This window comes from Protomyctophum parallelum (assembly GCF_964188405.1).
Source record: "Protomyctophum parallelum genome assembly, chromosome: 20".
NCBI lineage: Eukaryota > Metazoa > Chordata > Actinopteri > Myctophiformes > Myctophidae > Protomyctophum > Protomyctophum parallelum.
In genome coordinates, this window is record NC_139718.1 from 41626073 (window position 1) to 41644719 (window position 18647).

Below are 18647 nucleotides of genomic sequence, written 5' to 3' on the forward strand. Positions count from 1 at the left end.
ATTGTAATAGAAGGTTATTTAATATCAGCACTAGTTCTGAAATTATTGTTTAACATCTGCATTACTTAATTTACAAATTAGATAATGTAACATAATTGTTTTTTTGTTGTTGGTTTGCCTGTTATCTCTATAATGGTACCAACATCAATACAGCATGGAATTGTGGACCAAATCTTGTCCGACGATAACTAAATATTCTTTAGGTTGGGATCTGAGAGGCTAAATCTCCTCAAATGGTCGTCCGTGGGAATAAATAATGGGCCTTGATATGAAAAGGGTTGAAAACCACTGGTTTAGTCAAACAGAGCGTTTGTTACGTATATCCTTAGGCTTCCCCTATAGCCTGGCTCCAGTCTGTCTGCCAAAGATGTTCTGGCCATGAAGTGAAACGAAAGGACAATTCAGGCTATATCCCTCCCTGCCAGTTCTGACATAAAGTGAAACAAAAAGTAAAATAAAACCAAAAAGTTAAATAAAAAAAAGTGAAACAACAGAACCCTCCCACCTATACCCGTTCCTTGTGTCACCCCATATGCTCGACTATATAAGAACAGAATTCACACCAACCTTCCATCAACTCTCCATCCCATATACGGCAAGGTAAGGACTCTTTCTCTCTCTCTCTCTCTCTCTCTCTCTCTCTCTCTCACAACACACACACACACACACACACACACACACACACACACACACACACACACACACACACACACACACACACACACACACACACACACACACACACACACACACACACACACACACACACACACACACACACACCACACGTCAGACACACGTCAGACAGACATAGGTTATTTTTTGGCATTTTATTTTTGTATTAATTCAAATAAAGACATAAGAAAGTGCGAGAATGAAGGGTGGAAATAGCACAATACAGTGGGCTCGCTACTCTAGCCCAAAATAATTGTCTGTCTGTCTGTCTGTCTGTCTGTCTGTCTGTCTGTCTGTCAGTCAGAATGCAGTTCCTGCTAGTTGCCGGTGTCATCCTGGCTGTGTCCAGCGCTGCCACCATCACCCTGGAAGACCTGGAGTTCCATGCGTGGAAACTCAAATTTGGTGAGACTGAGACCCAAACCACACCAATGACTCGTCATGCGACTCCTTGCAACCAAACGGTTTGCGAGTATAGTTGCATGCCATGTAGTTTGTCTAAGACAAATGTCTTCCTCGGGAGACTAATATCTATCTCTATGTAGTTGCATGATGCAACCGCGGTTAATGGTTATCCCCAATGACAGTAGCAAGGAGTTGCGTTGGTGTGACATGTCCTTAATCCCATTCAGGACGGGAACCCCTTTTGGTGTTTTAAGCATTATGTTATACTTTAGCTATTGAAAAAGGAACAAACACCTGCACACTGTCTTCAAATGCAGTGACCAACCTTTCATCAGGATATCTTTATGAACACAAAGACAGTGTGCGGGTGTTTGTTCCTTTTTCATTGTTGGGCACCGCGTACCCTCTCCTACGCACCTGTCGCCTGTAGGTGTGCAAAAGCCTTGCTTTTTATACTTTAGCTATTGACATTTTTATTTTTGAAAAATCGTGAAAATGTGGCGCAAATCTTTGAATATACTCTATATTCTTTCAGAGTGATTTATTTTTAAACTCAAATCTTTGCTTCAGCGGGGTCCCTGGAACAACAACATTTTCGGGTCCGCGGCCAAATACAGATGATTCCTGGGGGTCCTTGACATGAAAAAGGTCCACTGACATAGAAACATATATATTTTACAGTAGTTACTTGACACCAATGGAAACAAGTCAATGGGGCTTTCTTGGGTTCATGATTTTATCCTTTTTACCAGACCTTGTATTGTACTGTACTCCCCTGTGCTTAATTGTCCATCATGCAAACTGTTAAAGAAAGTAAACTATATAGAAGTGTATATTTGTACGTCTCTAAAGGTTATGATGAATTGGACATGGTGGACCCATATTGTAAACAAGCGTAATGCTTTATGGTGTCGTCCACAGTTGACAGTCTCTGTATTGAGTTGTGCTTGAAATCTACTGTAATTCTCCAAACTGTTAATAAATCAATCAATCAATCAATCAATCAATCAATCAATCAATCAAAAACCACTGATCTCATTCTATCCAGGAAAGGTGTACAGCTCTGCGGCAGAGGAGGCCCATCGTAAAGATGTCTGGCTCAATAACCGCAAACGGGTGCTGGTTCACAACATCCTTGCGGACCAGGGAATCGAGTCCTTCCGCCTGGGCATGACCTCCTTCGCTGACATGGTAGTGTTTCCGTTTGTTTTGACAGCAAGTTTTAATTTAGTTTTAGCCATAGTCTTCTTGAATCAGTTTCCATTTAGTTTTAGTCACATTTTAGTCACCTGCAATGCTTTAGTGTTTGTCTAGTTTTAGTCGACTAAATATCATTATATATATATATATATATATATATATATATATATATATATATCGTAATAATACATATATCGTAATATATCGTTTAGTCAACTAAAATGTGTTTTGGCTGGGCTTGCTGTCTGATTTTGATTGCATGCTGGAGTTAGCCGATGTATACAAGCTCAGAACGCGAACACGTTATTCCAATCAGTTCCGTTTTCCACTTCATCAGGCACCCCAGCTGACCAGGGGGAGGCAGTATAGAGACCAGGATTACGGTTCTTTCACAAAGTACAATAGTTGAGTAAATGCACTTAACGTTTCATGTCCGACCCATGTGAACAGGACAGAGTGGGGTACGGACGCTTCATCTCCCGAGGCCTCCTGCGCTCGTCCAACTCCTCCACGCCTCGCCGTACAGGCTCCGCCTACCTGCCACCAGCAGGTACGTGGGACAATCCAGAGCCATAGAGTAAGACAGCGTTACGACAACTCCGTTCACGTCATGGGGCCAGTCCAATGGCGGCTCTTAGTGCTATAGGCAAAGAGTGACAATGTCCTGGACCGGAAGTTATGGCAGAATGCACTGGACTCAGGCAACAGCCCAGCTTTAATGATCTTAAATCCCTTTATGTCAGATCGTTTTTTAATAATAGTACATAACATAAACATTACAGAGAGTAGATAGTTGTTACTGTACTACTGTAATACTTTAAAACAGTTGCCATGTTGCACAAATGCCTAAAATTGCTGATATTTGCGCCGGTCTCGTTGTAAACAATGTATTTCAAACTCCAGCTTGTCACTCTCCTGGCTACAGCGCTAATTCTTCTGCCTCCTCAATGTCGTAACTCTGTCTTACTTTATGGACCATCATTAGGGCTGAAAAGTATATCAACAGTATATTCACATGCACATGTTGTATGAGTACTGCAATATAGAAATATTCTGTTACAATTAAAAGAACGAAATTCAAAATGTACAAAAGAGAAAGTACTCATTTTGCAGAATGTTTCAAGTTTTCAAATGTATGAAAATCTTTAGAAAATAGCCGAAATAAGGTGGTTAATGCATGTTTGTGTTTGTATCTTTATCCAGCAACTGTAGTTATGAGTAGACGTATGTCTTTTATATAGATTATTTTTTTAATTGGACTGAGCTGGATTGCTAATCAATTTCATTGTCTTTCACAATGACAATAAAGATATTCTGATTCCAAAGTACAGAGCTAACTCAGGTCCAGTGTGTGACAACGACAGTTTCACCATAGATTAATATCTCCACGATAATGATTATTGTGAGCGTGACCCGAGATGAACGATAATGAATGATATTATGGTTTCATACCTCCAGGGGGCATCAAGCTGCCCACCGCAGTGGACTGGAGGAACTGGGGATATGTAACTGATGTTAAGGACCAGGGGCAGTGTGGTTCCTGCTGGGCCTTCAGCGCGGTATGCTGCGTGTGTGTGTGTGTGTGTGTGTGTGTGCGTGCAAGTGCGTGCATTATTACTCATTCACTCACTCATTCATTCATTCATTCATTCATTCATTCAGCCTTTGTTTTTCTCTGAAAAACATTGAGAGCAGGATCCTCATTTCCAATGATGCTGACTCAGAGATTACAAAACTCACATATGCGGGCGGCACTGTTGAAATCTGAAATATTGCATGAAAAGAACACTTTTGTCATTGTTGAAGACAGAAAGGGTAGGCGTTATAAGCCGCGGCTTATAATGGCCATGTACTGTTTTTGTAATGTTAGTTGTGACTTAACTTAACTGTACATATGTACAACACCGAAATAAAACTATATAAAAGATATGTCTTTGTCCTTGTCTGTCCCGCCCACCTCCAGACGGGTTCTCTGGAGGGACAGCACTTCAGACAGACGGGGGAACTGGTCTCTCTCAGCGAGCAGCAGCTGGTGGACTGCTCCGGAAGCTACGGAAACCAGGGCTGTAATGGAGGAAACATAGACCAGGCCTTTGATTACATCGAGTACCAAGGCCTGGACACCGAGGAGTCCTACCCCTACGAAGCTACGGTCAGTCAGTGGTGGAACAATAAGTGTACTCTTCTACTGTACTCTGAATTCCTTTACTACATTTTAAAACTTATCTTCATATAATTGGCCATCACTGATGCTCATGGTAATAGGCCTATCTACCTCTGAGACAAAGCACGAGTAGACAGAAAATTGTGACATATCATCAAAGTCAAAGTCGTACGATTTGTCACACACTACCGCAGTGAAATTTCGTTCTCCGCATTTGACCCATCTCTTGGATGGGTGAGCTGCAGCCGTGCCACGCTCGGAAATCATTTGATTCGTTGATTTGACCCCCCAATCCAACCCATTGATGCTGAGTGCCAAGCAGGATAGTCACCATTTCTGTCTACTCACACAGACATAAACACCTATAGATACCTCATTGGCCGCAGAAATTCATTGGATCGCAGGGAAGGCGGAAGTTAAGTGGATTTGCGGATGACACGCTGGGCTGGCCAATCACAGACTTATATTGGCATGAGAAAACAAACGTTTACATTGCCTCTGATTGGCCTATATCGAACGCCCCCTTCTGTGACGCACGCAGAAGCTTGCCTTCCCAGAAATGGCGCCCGAGATACAGACGCTCTGACATCATGGATAGGCAGGTTTGGTCATGTCGACGATTTCAGAAATGGCGCCATATTATAATGAGCATTAGTGAGGACCTGTTACTGAATATGAGGATAGGTTGAAAGTGGTCCTTTACGTAGCCTAAACATAGCCACACTGTCATGTAAAAATAAATAAACAAACAAGTGGCAGTTATTATTACTATGCAGAGCTATAGATAAAGGTTTGTAAATAACAAAAAAACAACTTTAGCACCTTTAATTTACAGTTTACACTATACTCTAAGTATATTTACATTTTGCAATACATTTGAGCATACTACTCAAGTCAAAATGTTTACACAGGCGTGGTTCCCAAACTATTCAAGTCGAGATCCAAAAGACAGATTGGACCCAAACTAGGGAAAATTAGCAGATGTACACGCACATAATGCGTCACATCGCGGCACGTTGTGAGCTTGTAGATCGGCTATTTTCATTACTTCTTAATTGTATTATTTTTTTATTCATGGAATTTCTTAGATGTGTCAGATTTTCACTCCAGTCGTGACCTTTAAAATTTGGTCCACCGTTTGGGAAACAGCGTTGTGCACAGTGGTGGAAAGTAACTAAGTACTTTTACTTAAGTACTGTACTTAAGTACAATTTCTGAGGTATTTGTACTTTACTTGAGTATTTCCAATTTCCAGTACTAGTATTATTAGAAAACACACATTAACCACTTCAACGCTATACATTTTGACAATTTGAAAATAGCCAATCTACAAGCTATACTAACAAACAACAGTACTTCTAACTTGCAGAATTGGTACTTTTACATAAGTAAAACAATTGAGTACTATTTCCCACCACTGGTTGTGAATGATCGTGGTGTTCCTATAGTATACTTTTACTCGACTAATAACCGCGAGTGCTCCTTCGTCCTCCCTCCACTGCATGCGGCGCCAGGAGGGGGATTGTCGCTTTGACCCCAGCGCCGTGGGAGCGACCTGCCGCGGCTGGGCGGACCTCACCGGAGCCACCGAGGAGTTACTGCAGAATGCTGTGGCCACCGAGGGGCCGGTGTCTGTCGCCATCGACGCCAGCCACCAGTCCTTCCAGCTCTACCGGTCAGGTGAGAACCATGCAGTATGCATTGTATACTGAAACTAACATGGCCGAGCCGTCCGGGAACCTATAGGCTGGTAATCCTATAGCCTGACAGCGCGTCTCTTTCCCCCTTTCCTGTCAAACTACTGTTAAACTGTCAATAAAGACAAAAAGAAATAAATATATATATATATATATAATGAACACACTCGGCACTTGTGATGTGCGTGCAAAGTTGCACAACTTTATATGTTTTTAGGCCCTCAAAAACGCGATAACATTTCCAGTAGGCCTTCGCTGGTGTAGAGCTCATGCAGGTACTATTTCTTCTATTCTATTATATATTCAAATTTGTATTTATTATTATAAACTTTTTTTTTTTTTACAAAGCTAAATAAAACGTGTGTTAGGATGAGGTATATTTAGAGATCAGGGTCACTGTATCACAGGTTAGGGGTAAAAAATGAAATGAGATCAAAATCTCTTCTAAAATGATAATGTCCTTACAAGTATAGTACCGCCGTAATTATACGCGTGTGTGTGTGTGTGTGTGTGTGTGTGTGTGTGTGTGTGTGTGTGTGTGTGTGTGTGTGTGTGCGTGCGTGCGTGCGTGCGTGCGTGCGTGCGTGTGTGTTCCTGTAGGCGTGTATGATGAACCAGCGTGCAGTTATAACCTGGATCACGCTGTCCTGGTGGTGGGTTATGGTACTACAGAGGATGGACTGGACTACTGGATAGTGAAGAACAGGTAAACATATAACAGTAGTCTACAGTACAGTACAGTACAGTACAGTACAGTACAGTACAGTACAGTACAGTACAGTACAGTACAGTACAGTACAGTACAGTACAGTACAGTACAGTACAGTACAAAAACGGTGGGACCCACCTGATTGACATTGTCAAGTGGGTCCCCAAATACTAGTCAACAAAACACTAACATTTTAATAACGTTCATATATATTTTTTTAAGAATAACGTTAATGTCTTATATACACATATATATGCACGACCCTGACAGTTGGTATAAATGTGTGTTTGTATAGCTGGGGAGAGGGCTGGGGCGACATGGGCTACATCAAGATGAGCAGGAACAAGGACAACCAGTGTGGGATTGCCACAGCAGCCAGCTACCCCCTCGTCTGAATGACCAGCTACCCCCTCGTCTGAATGACCAGCTACCCCCTCGTCTGAATGACCAGCTACCCCCTCGTCTGAATGACCAGCTACCCCCTCGTCTGAATGACCAGCTACCCCCTCGTCTGAATGACCAGCTACCCCCTCGTCTGAATGACCAGCTACCCCCTCGTCTGAATGACCAGCTACCCCCTCATCAGAATGACCAGCTACCCCCTCGTCTGAATGACCAGCTACCCCCTCGTCTGAATGACCAGCTACCCCCTCGTCTGAATGACCAGCTATCCCCTCGTCTGAATGACCAGCTACCCCTAATAGACTACGACGCAGTGGACTACTGGTGGACAATAATGACCTACAGTATACACACTGGGGGTGGAGCCGTTAGATGTTTGGTGGTTATTCATTTGTGCTATTTGTGTTATTGTCTGTCCTGACAAAGGTCTCAACGATGATGCGTCAAATAAAGAGCAACAATATTGTTCCAATTCCTGACAGTGTTTCATTTCCAATTTCTTTGTCATTCAGAGATCGGCTTTTAGATTGAAATAAATAGTGATGAAAATAGCCGATGTACCACACCAGGCCCACAACACGTCACATTGTGATTCTTATAGTGAGCGTGTAAGGCTTGATTATAATGGAAACATACCGTATACAACACAAACCATCACAGAACTGGAGAAGTTTCAGGTTCTGGACAGGTTCTGCTTCCGGGTTAACACTTTGTATAGTCCAACAGAGGGAGCCCGCAACCAGACTTCTGTCATGTGTGCATGGGGATCAATTAAATTTCATTAAAAGTGTGTGTGTGTGTGTGTGTGTGTGTGTGTGTGTGTGTGTGTGTGTGTGTGTGTGTGTGTGTGTCCTGAGTCCTGACGTTCTACACACGGGTGCAGTGCCCGGTGTCGAGTCGGTCGGACCCACGGTTGTCCAGAACCGCCCCCAAAAAGATCTGCCTGGGCTCTGGACAGGGCCCCTGCCTGGGCCCCTGCCCATGCTCCATTTTATGGAGCTGGCCTGTTCTGACATCATTCAGGCATAAAAGGGACACAGACTTAATATCTGGGTGATGCCCCACCCAGATATTAAGTTCCATTCCATAAGTTCCAAGCATTTCCAACTTGCATTGTTCAAAACGAGTGTTTTGTCTTTGATATTTCTGGTTTCTCGAACATTCAGTAACACACACCAACTCAAGATGACACCAATTAAGGGTCATCAAAAATTCACATATTTTAGAACACATTTGTACCCATTTCTGTTTAGTTAAATTTGATGACATCTGGGCGTACAGCAATGAATACTGTTTGTTTATATTTTTGAAGATGCAGTAGTGCAGGAGGAGATACATGAAAATAGCCTGAACAGTGTCCATAATGTAGTCTATTCTAGTCTAGTCTATACCAAGGGGCCAGTGAGGCGCTCCAACATTGAAGCATTGGGCCCTAGTGGTAAGAGGAAGGACTGCAGGCGGACCCGTGGATTAATGACGAGGAAACCGTAATTGTTAAGTTCACTCTGTATATCTATGGGCATAATAGCATGATAATGCAATTACAAAACATGCGCTACACCTGGCATTTTGTTCTAAAATACAAAATCCTTTTTCGCCAGGGCTGGTATGGTCTACTTTAAGGGATTAACCCCAGAACTCATAATGTTTGCATTAAAATAGATTCACATTGTGATGCTTTGTGAGCTTGTCAAGCTTTATTACAATGGAAACGTAAACAGAGAACCATCACAGAACTGGACATGTTCAGTTTCTGGGTTAATACTTCCCAGTCCAAAAGAGGGATCCTGCATCAGACTTCTGCCACAGCGTGGGGATCGGTGTCTCGGGGAGTCTGCGTCTTCGTCCGTCTGCTGACGAGAAGCAGAGTGACGCCGAGGCCGACCATGACGGCCGTCCCTACGACACGAACCACCAACACCACCCCGTGGAAACGATCAGAGCAGGCTGGCGTGGGATGGACAGCCGCTGTTCCCCTGGAACCAAGGGATGTTTGGGTGGCTGTTGTCATCATGTCTCCTGCATGGAATGGAAAGTGGTGGATGAAGTACTCAAGAGTTGTTACTTATAACAATAATATGAATGCTGCCATGCATAGACTAATTTAGTCAAAAATAGCAGATCGTCAAGTTCAAAATGCGCCACGCGTATATAGTGCGACACTCGGTGCCGCGCTATGAGCTTGTAGATCTGCTATTTGTCAACAGCTAAAGTGTAACATAATGCACACCAAAAGGGGTTCCCGTCCTGAATGGGTTAAAGGTTAGAAATGGTTAAGTAAAAGTACAGTAACACAATGTAGAAATACTCTGTTACAAGTACAAGTCCTGTATTCAAAAGTGTCAGTATTGGCATCACATTATAATTACAGTATACCAAACTTAAAGTATTCATGACGCATAATGTCACAGAGCAACATGGTGAGCTTATAGTATACCAACACAGTCTCACCCACAAAAAGTCAAATGTCAACTGTAATCTGATTTTTTTTTTTTTTTTAGATATTCTTTTTTTTGCGGCTTACGCCTTTTATTGTTTTTCTTTGAAGGGACAGACAGTAGGCTGACAGGAAACGGGAGAGAGATGGGGGAAGACATGCAGTAAAGGCCGTGTCGGGCTCGGGAGTCGAACCCGCGGCACACTGCGACTGGATTACCAGTCGGGTGCCCAGACGGTTACGCCACAGCCTGGGCGACATGACGTCATTTAACTGTTTTGATCCCCGTTTGGTTTACCAATGGCAAGACAAAGGAAAAACAGCGGCCCCTTAAGAAAATTCGCAATTAGATTTTTGAAAAGTAAAAACTTGACTTTTCGTGGGTTCTGCCAAAAAGTCGACATTTGACTTTTTGCGGGTGAGACTGTGTTATCTGCTATTTTTGAATACCGGAACTATATAAAAATGTATGTTTTGTAATGTGCTTTATTTGTGCTGTCAGATAATTGTTGTGGACTACAATATTTGCCTCTGCTTTGTAGTAAAGTAGAAATATATTGATGAGTAATATAAGTATACTTAGGGCCGAATCATACTCCTATTTTACCACTGTTTCGGTGCTGTAGTTTTAGATTTCGGCTCATCAGAAATTTTCGGTAGCACCGAAGAGCCGACATCACATTGTAGGCTCTACAGAGCCGAACCGACTTTTATTCGGCTCCAAAATAGGAGTATGAATCGCGCCTTAGTTACCTTCCGCCACTTCTGGGAAGTCAACAAACGTCTTCACGCCTCCGCTGACGGTCACCTGACACCTGACCTTCCTGGTCAGGTGGCGCGTGTGGACGGTCAGATTGGCAGAACATCCAGGCCTCTGAGAGTTGTCCGCCAGCAGCGTACCGTCCTTGTCCGTCCAGCTCACGCCGAGACTTTGGCAGCTTGCATCGTATCCAAACAGAGAGCACTGCAACGTCCGTCCCTCTGTCCCCCCGCCGGGCCCTCTGGTGACCTCCCTCACCGCCAGCACGGACAGGCCGACGCGCTGGTCGTCCCCACGCTGCCTTCCATTTTGAAACTGTCGGCAGACATAATGGCCGACATCTTCGGCCGCGACGTTCTTGAGGGTCAGAGAGCAGTTTGTCTCCAGACTCATCCGGGTGGCTTTGGACGGCTGCAGTCGACTCGTTTGAATCGCGCCGTTCTCGGCCACGGTGACGGCAGTCGCCGAATCTTGTTGGCTATGAATCCACGTGGTTGACTCGCAGCCTCGGTCGCCGCCAGGCAGCCGGTTGACGAACGGCAGGATGACGGTATCTCCACTTGTGCGGTAGAGGTCCAGTGTAGAGAGGCTGGTGTCGACGGCAAGCAGGTAAAATAAACATGCTGGAATCCATCTGAACCCACACATTGTGATGACTGATCCCAACTTTGTCTTGGTTTATTTTGGTGCCTGCCTGCCTGCCTGCCTGCCTGTCTGTTTGCCTGGGTGTGCAGTGAGGCAGTAATCAGTGTTAGTTCCTAATGCAGAAATCAGAAATATGTCAATCGGTTGAGGTTGTTTCCTGGCTGTGATGATGACACTCATATTGGTCAACAGACATTTAGAAGTGTGTGCGTGTAACCTTTTTAAAGTACAGAATTTCCAAAATGACGTGACGTACATTAGCAACTGAAACTACTTGAAGATATACTTATTTGCATAGATCTCTCACCTCTCCCAACCACTAGGTTAAATTCTAAGTATTTAGTGATCCTAACAGCGCAGGCACACCTCAGCGCACAGCCGCGGACAGACGAAGATGACGCCGGACGCCATTCCGGCTTTTTAGACAGCTGGTGGATGGAAAAGAAGCTCCACCTCCGCGGCTGACTGACGCGGAGGAGAGCGCTTCCGGGAATCTGTCCGTCGCGTCAGTCAGCCGCGGAGTTGGAGCTTCTTTTCCATCCACCAGCTGTCTAAAAAGCCGGAATGCCGGGCGTCAGCTTCCTCTGTCCGCGGCTGTGCGCGAAGGTGTGCCTGCGCTGTAACACTGTTTGGTATATTGAGTGGATTATCAACAATTTAAACGTGTGCGAAGAAGCAGACAGATTGTTTCTTTCTGTCTTTATTCTGACCTTCTGTATTTCTTTTTTAGAAACCACAAGCTATATTTCCTTGATTTACATGTGTGGTAAATCACCAAAAGCTGAGTCCAAGGTATTTTGGCTCTGAGCTTGTGAGGGGGACAATCTCTTTCCCCGGTGTTTCGCCCAGGTGGACGGGGTGCTTTTAGTCATAGTTTTTGTGACGTTAATTGTTAGGGTTTAGGCGTAAACCCGGGGGGACGGACGGACGGACGGACGGACGGACGGACGGACAAACCGATGAAAGAGGTGGATGAGCTGAGCTGAACTGGATGTGACTGCAGGTTAGTCCGACGTCCCAATAATCCGACCATATTCACATACTAAGCCTATCCCCACACCCTAACGGCACACAGAAGCCACGGGTGACATCTGAAGACCTATATTGAGTTTGAGGTGATAGCTTATCACCGCGGTGTAGTTTTCTAAAGTTTAGAAAGCTACAACATTACGTGCCTCGCCACGTTGATCTGCTATCACCGGACCTGATCGACTGTCCCCATTACAATGCGCTAGACCCCTGTGAGATGGAGTCTATCCCCGTTACAATGCGCTAGACCCCTGGGAGATGGAGTCTATCCCCGTTACAATGCGCTAGACCCCTGGGAGATGGAGTCTATCCCCGTTACAATGCGCTAGACCCCTGGGAGATGGAGTCTATCCCCGTTACAATGCGCTAGACCCCTGGGAGATGGAGTCTATCCCCGTTACAATGCGCTAGACCCCTGGGAGATGGAGTCTATCCCCGTTACAATGCGCTAGACCCCTGGGAGATGGAGTCTATCACCGTTACAATGCGCTAGACCCCTGGGAGATGGAGTCTATCCCCGTTACAATGCGCTAGACCCCTGGGAGATGGAGTCTATCCCCTGTTTGGATCGAAGTCCCCCTGTTTGGTCTAAAGAAGTCTATTGGAAGTTGAAAATACTCAAGTAAAGTCAAAGTACCTCAAAATTGTACTTAACCCATTTAGACCTGAGGATGATTCTACAAATGCCTTCTAAATCCTGACAATTTTCGTTCTCATACATTTTCATGTCAAGGACCCCCAAAAATATATGTAATTGGCCGCCGACCCCCATCTGACAATATGTTGTTCCAGAGACCTCCCCAGAAGCAAAGATTTGAGTTAAAAACGTTCGCTCTGAAAGAATACATAATATATTCAAAGATTTGAATATATTGCTCGTAGATCAAAGTATAACATAATGCCCCAAAATGGGTACAGCACTTGAGTAAATGTAATTAGTTACTTCCCCCCAGTTCTCGTAGCATCGCTTTGTTACAAAAGGATCTCATACTGTACATGCAGTTTGCCAACTTGTGGCATCTTTCACAATCCTCTGAATCCTGTGTCACGAAATTCCGTGGCCATGCATGTGTGTGGACGGCTGGGTTTCACGTGACGTGTGTAAGGGGTTGGGTGTAAGACAAAGTGGAAATGTGAGTACTTTGCCCTCCCCATTCATTTAAATTGGCTAACTGTGTGTGTGTGTGTGTGTGTGTGTGTGTGTGCGTGCGCGTGCGTGTGCGTGTGCGTGTTACCTCTATTCTGGAGTTTGTGTATAGCGCTCCACTGAAATTAAATGCTCAATGTCTTTTTCTCAGCGTTTACCATACTTTGTATCTCTGACATATATTTGTTGTCTTTTAAAGTGAAGCACACATTTTATTTATAGCTTTGTCTGAACTATATGAAAATGCCCTTGACTTGACCTCTCAACTATATAGGATCTGATAATGGGCTGCTATGCTTTCCATTGAAGCATTCAATGTTTGCAATGTCACTAACAGGCAAGCAGAGACAGATAGACGCATTTACACATTGTCTATTTGAAAATAGCAGATGTACAAGCTCACACTGCAAACTATACAGGTACTGTATACCTGCTTATTTTTAATGAAAGACCTTGAAGATTGTCAATATTCTTTGCATTTGTTTTAACACAAATCTTCTCTTCTGCATGTCCCTGACACAAATCATTTTCAGATGGGGGTCCCTTGGGGGGGCCTACCAATGGGGGTCCTTAAGCATTAAAAGAGAACCACGATAGATAGATGGATAGATAGATGGATAGATAGATAGATAGATAGATAGATAGATAGATAGATAGATAGATAGATAGATAGATAGATAGATAGATAGATAGATAGATAGATAGATAGATAGATAGATAGATAGATAGATAGATAGATAGATGGCAAGTCCGCCGATCGGTCGTCAGACGTGGCGGTCGGCAAGTCCGACGCGGCGGTCGGCAAGTCCAACGGTCGGTCAGCAAGTCCTATACAGTCGGTTGGTAAGTCCAATGGTCGGTCGGTAAGTCCGACGGTCGGTCGGTAAGTACGACGGTCGGTCGGTAAATCCGACGGTCGGTCGGAAGTCCCACAGGCGTCGGAAGTCCCACGGGCGGTCGGTAAGTCCCTAGCGATGACATCAGAGAATGATAGATAGATAGATAGATAGATAGATAGATAGATAGATAGATAGATAGATAGATAGATAGATAGATAGATAGATAGATAGATAGATAGATAGATAGATAGATAGATAGATAGATAGATAGATAGATAGCATGTGCTGTATATGATTCACTCTGTTTTCAGTTAGGATTGATTGTCAGTTTTCTGTACAGTGATTTTAATTATCCTGCTTGCGTACTATACAGTGTTAATTGTGCTGCGAATCTGAATTTCATTAGCGCCAGTGATTGAACAGCGGCTGCCAGTTGTTCCAAAAGGTCATTCTAATCAAATTTTAACTTTGTTATGAAAGGCTTGTGTTTTTGAGTGAGTGTGAGTGTGTCTCTGGTTGTGTCCCTCGCGGCTGGCTGGCTGGGTCCTCCTGTCCGAGCACGAAAATATAGTGCTTGGTGTGCCGCACGCACGCACGCACGCACGCACGCACGCATGCAAACACTAGCACACTATTGTATAAAACTATGTACAAACACCACTATGACGATTTCGGATGTGACAGTACAGTACAGTTCAGTGACAGCCCCCTGGGCGCGTTCCTGTGGGTTTGGATGTTCTAGGGACCCTCCGGGGACCTCCACACGGAGTTGCACCACTCAGTTCACACAGGTGTGATTGTTTTACACTCTAGGGAAGTAGACGGATAGGAACTTTGAGACAATGGATAATTTTAACTTGAATTAAGTTAAATCTTAGTCTCACGCATGCAGCGATGGAAACAGTGACTCAGTACATTTACTTGAGTACTGCACTTAAGTTAATGTTTTGAGAATCTATTCTGTACTTGACTTCAATATGTTCTACAAGCTAAGGAAATATGTACAATACAGAAATGCATTGCTGGAAAAAAAAGACAATGTACCTTGTAATTTGTATTTTTGAATACTTAAGTATTCAAAAGTCCATGATTTTAAAGATGGAGTGCCATGACCCCCACGTGTGATTATAATGTTCAAATATGTCTTCCCTGTATATTTTTGGTTTCTTCCTGACAGCAGAAAGCCTTTGAGCCAAAAGGCCCAAACGGAATCGTGATCACGGAACTCCATCTTTAAGATGTTGGAGATAAGTGGTGTCTGCCCGACAGCGATGATCTATACTTTGACTCACGTACTGGGGTTGATACGTCATATTGCCCTGCAGCACAGCATGTTCTCAACAGTCAGACCCAACGTCAGTCACTCCATTGGAATACGTTTCATTTTCCTCTGTGATTCATGATCTAATCAGCCAGTAACGCACGCGTGCCCCCTCGGCTCCACAGTGTGCGCACACAGCCCGCTGTTTTGCCCGATGCGCTGCATGTTTGCCAAGACGTTTCCGAAGCATCTGCGCCTGTAGCGACGCGTGTCGCAGGCTTGCATGGCTTGCGATCACCCCGAAAAGCCTTCATACATTCATACCAGCCAATGGAAGTTGGCAAGAAATGCACGTTGGCAGGTTTTATAGGACACTCTGGTTCTCAACATGTGGGCCGGCCGGGGGTACACCTTTGCCAACTTAAAGGTATATTCAGTGATTTCACTCAAAAAACCTTAGGTTTCGTTTTTGGCTGTGGGACCCAGCCTTTCGTCCAATCAGGATAGAGTTTTTTGACCCCCCCAGGGGTTAACTGGGGACAGGGAGGAACTCCTTATATGGCCAGCACACTCTATAGTAGGGAGGATTATCACAACAAAACAAAAAAATAAGTGATATTTGAATTAAGTGAAATTACTGAATATACCTTTAAAGCCTAGCGCGCCCCCGTTTTGGGCATGTCTTAAAACCCTCTGGCGTCCGTCTGGCATTTTGTTTTCAAAATACAAAAAAAATGACTGTCCTTTCACTGCACCGTTGCCATATGACACTCCAAAGGGTTTAATAGGTGAGCGCGTTCACCGAAAATAGACGATCTACCAGCTCACGGCTATTTTCAAAGCAGAGAGCCCTGCAGGGAGACATCTGTCGATGAATTATATAAGGTTTAAGTGGTTACGGGTTCTTCTTAACCATTACAATAAATGGTTCATTAAAGAACTTTGGTCTGAACCTGTTTGGGTTCCAGTTGGCACCTCGCTTGTCGCTGTGCGTGCGTGCGTGTCTTGTTTTCGGTTGGTCCCAGCATGTCCCATGTGCTTATAACGGTGATCTGGCAGGGCCCGTTCGTGTCGCACAACACCATATGTCCCCTCACTGTCTGTCTGTGAGCGGGACGGCGGACCCCCTGCTATACCGTTCGCGCGGTGTCGTGAGTGTCCCTGTGCGCACCGAACGGCACGGCACACGCGTGACAAGGACGCGAGCAACCATCACTCTGAAGCATGGCGCGCACAGCAAAAAATGGGCCGATCTGCATGAAGCTCACAAAGTGGACCATGTCAGGGCCTCGGGACTCGGGAGACACTGGTGAGCTTGTACGTCGGCTGTTTTCGGCTACTTGCCGTTTTCCCGAGGCTACGCATTGTGAGATGTAGATGTTCAATTTTAATTTTATACATTTTGAAAACTTGTAGCAGACATAGGGCTCCATTTCTGTCACCGCTAAACCCCTTATCCCTAAACTTCTTTGCCTTTTTTACTATTTTGAAAAAGAAAAAAAAAATAGTTCAACTAGCCAATCTACATTGACACGCTGTGAGCTTGTAGACTGGCCATTTGAACTATTCAAAAATGTTTTGCAAAATAGTAAAAAAAAGGCAAAGAAGTTTAGGGATAATGGGTTTAGCGGTGACAAAAATGGAGCCCAGAATCTCCTACATGTAGCAGACAATTCTGATGAATTGAAAAGGCTGGACCCTGTTGTAAACAAGTGTAATGCTTTATCAGTGTGTCGTCCACAGTAACAGTCTTTGTATTGAGTTGTGCTTTCATGTGAAATGTACCCATTCTGCAAACTGTTAATAAATACTTCAATCAATCAATCAAACAAACAAACAAACAAACAAACAGAATATCATGCATGTACCAGACAGAATCTCCTACATTCACCAGACAGAATCTCCTACATGTACCAGACAGAATTTCCTACATTCACCAGACAGAATCTCCTACATGTACCAGACAGAATCTCCTACATTCACCAGACAGAATCTCCTACATGTACCAGACAGAATCTCCTACATGTACCAGACAGAATCTCCTACATTCACCAGACAGAATCTCCTACATGTACCAGACAGAATCTCCTACATTCACCAGACAGAATCTCCTACATTCACCAGACAGAATCTCCTACATGTACCAGACAGAATCTCCTACATTCACCAGACAGAATCTCATGCATGTACCAGACAGAATCTCCTACATTCACCAGACAGAATCTCCTACATTCACCAGACAGAATCTCATGCATGTACCAGACAGAATCTCCTACATGTACCAGACAGAATCTCCTACATTCACCAGACAGAATCTCATGCATGTACCAGACTGAATCTCCTACATTCACCAGACAGAATCTCCTACATTCACCAGACAGAATCTCATGCATCATGTACCAGACAGAATCTCCTACATGTACCAGACAGAATCTCCTACATTCACCAGACAGAATCTCTATAGACAGAATCTCATACATGTACTGTAGCAGACAGTATACAGACTTCATGTCCTAGTATGAGCCGATAGGGGAAGGGGATCAACATCACGTGATTCTATGTTTGACCCCACAAAAACTCGGATGTGTGCATGTCAGGTTTTTCCACAACATTGGTGGTTGTTGTTGCAATCATCTGCACTACAATACTTCACCAAATGTTGTGCTATGACGAAACCCCCCGCCCCTTCCCATAAAATGTACCGATGTCTACGTTCCCTAATGCAATTCCAGGGGTGAAATTGCCGTGTTGTTTTAACCCCGTTTAGGAATGGCGGACTTGGCCATGACACGAAATACCCGTATGAGTGTCTCCAAGAGTCAAGACAGAAAATGAGTCACGTTTTACTCCTTTAAGTACTTTGTTCACCACACTACCAAACATAAATCCTCTCTGTAGTTGCTATGTCTTAAGCATGCGTTCAGGCCTGGATACTCGGTTCGCCCCGTTTGTGCCGCGCCCGTTCGCGCAACTTCCCGTCTTTGCATCGACTTTGTATGCAATCGCACCGCTCTAACCATCCAAGTCTGAACGCACCTTAACCCATTCTGACCTGAGATCAGATTCATACGAGGTTTCCACTGGACACACACTGGTCTGATTAACCCATTCTGACCTGAGATCAGATTCTAAAAATGTCAGTCGTTCTTCGATTTTTCAAAAAATAGCAGACCTACAAGCTCGTATCGCGCCACTCGGTGGCGCGATATGAGCTTGTAGATCTGCTATTTTTCAATAGCTAAAGCATAACATGATGCCAACACCAAAATGGGTGCCC

The 18647-nt window shown here is 44.2% G+C and overlaps 2 protein-coding genes across 2 annotated transcripts; one reads left to right on the forward strand and one right to left on the reverse strand.

Annotated features, from left to right (window-relative positions):
- The first annotated feature begins 972 nt into the window (after positions 1 to 972).
- LOC310877952 (procathepsin L-like) lies at positions 973 to 7333 on the forward strand. Its single transcript, XM_083791970.1, has 8 exons — positions 973 to 1080; positions 2129 to 2271; positions 2731 to 2830; positions 3739 to 3839; positions 4244 to 4432; positions 5959 to 6124; positions 6742 to 6847; positions 7146 to 7333. Exons 1-8 carry the CDS (start codon positions 981 to 983, stop codon positions 7243 to 7245), a joined length of 1005 nt encoding a protein of 334 aa, XP_083648096.1. The 5' UTR covers positions 973 to 980; the 3' UTR covers positions 7246 to 7333.
- A 1711-nt stretch (positions 7334 to 9044) lies between these two features.
- LOC310878306 (uncharacterized protein) lies at positions 9045 to 11151 on the reverse strand (the record flags this gene model as incomplete). The annotated part of the gene is made up of 2 exons (XM_083792561.1): positions 10443 to 11151; positions 9045 to 9271 (listed from the first exon to the last, which is right to left on the reverse strand). Exons 1-2 carry the CDS (start codon positions 11095 to 11097, stop codon positions 9045 to 9047), a joined length of 882 nt encoding a protein of 293 aa, XP_083648687.1. The 5' UTR covers positions 11098 to 11151.
- Between the last annotated feature and the right edge of the window lie 7496 nt (positions 11152 to 18647).

Coding starts and splice junctions, on each gene's coding strand:
- LOC310877952 (XM_083791970.1), top strand. CDS start 981: ATGCAGTTCCTGCTAGTTGCCGGTGTCATCCTGGCTGTGTCCAGCGCT. Junction 2,272..2,730: donor TGACCTCCTTCGCTGACATG/GTAGTGTTTCCG, acceptor CCATGTGAACAG/GACAGAGTGGGGTACGGACG. Junction 6,848..7,145: donor TACTGGATAGTGAAGAACAG/GTAAACATATAA, acceptor GTGTTTGTATAG/CTGGGGAGAGGGCTGGGGCG.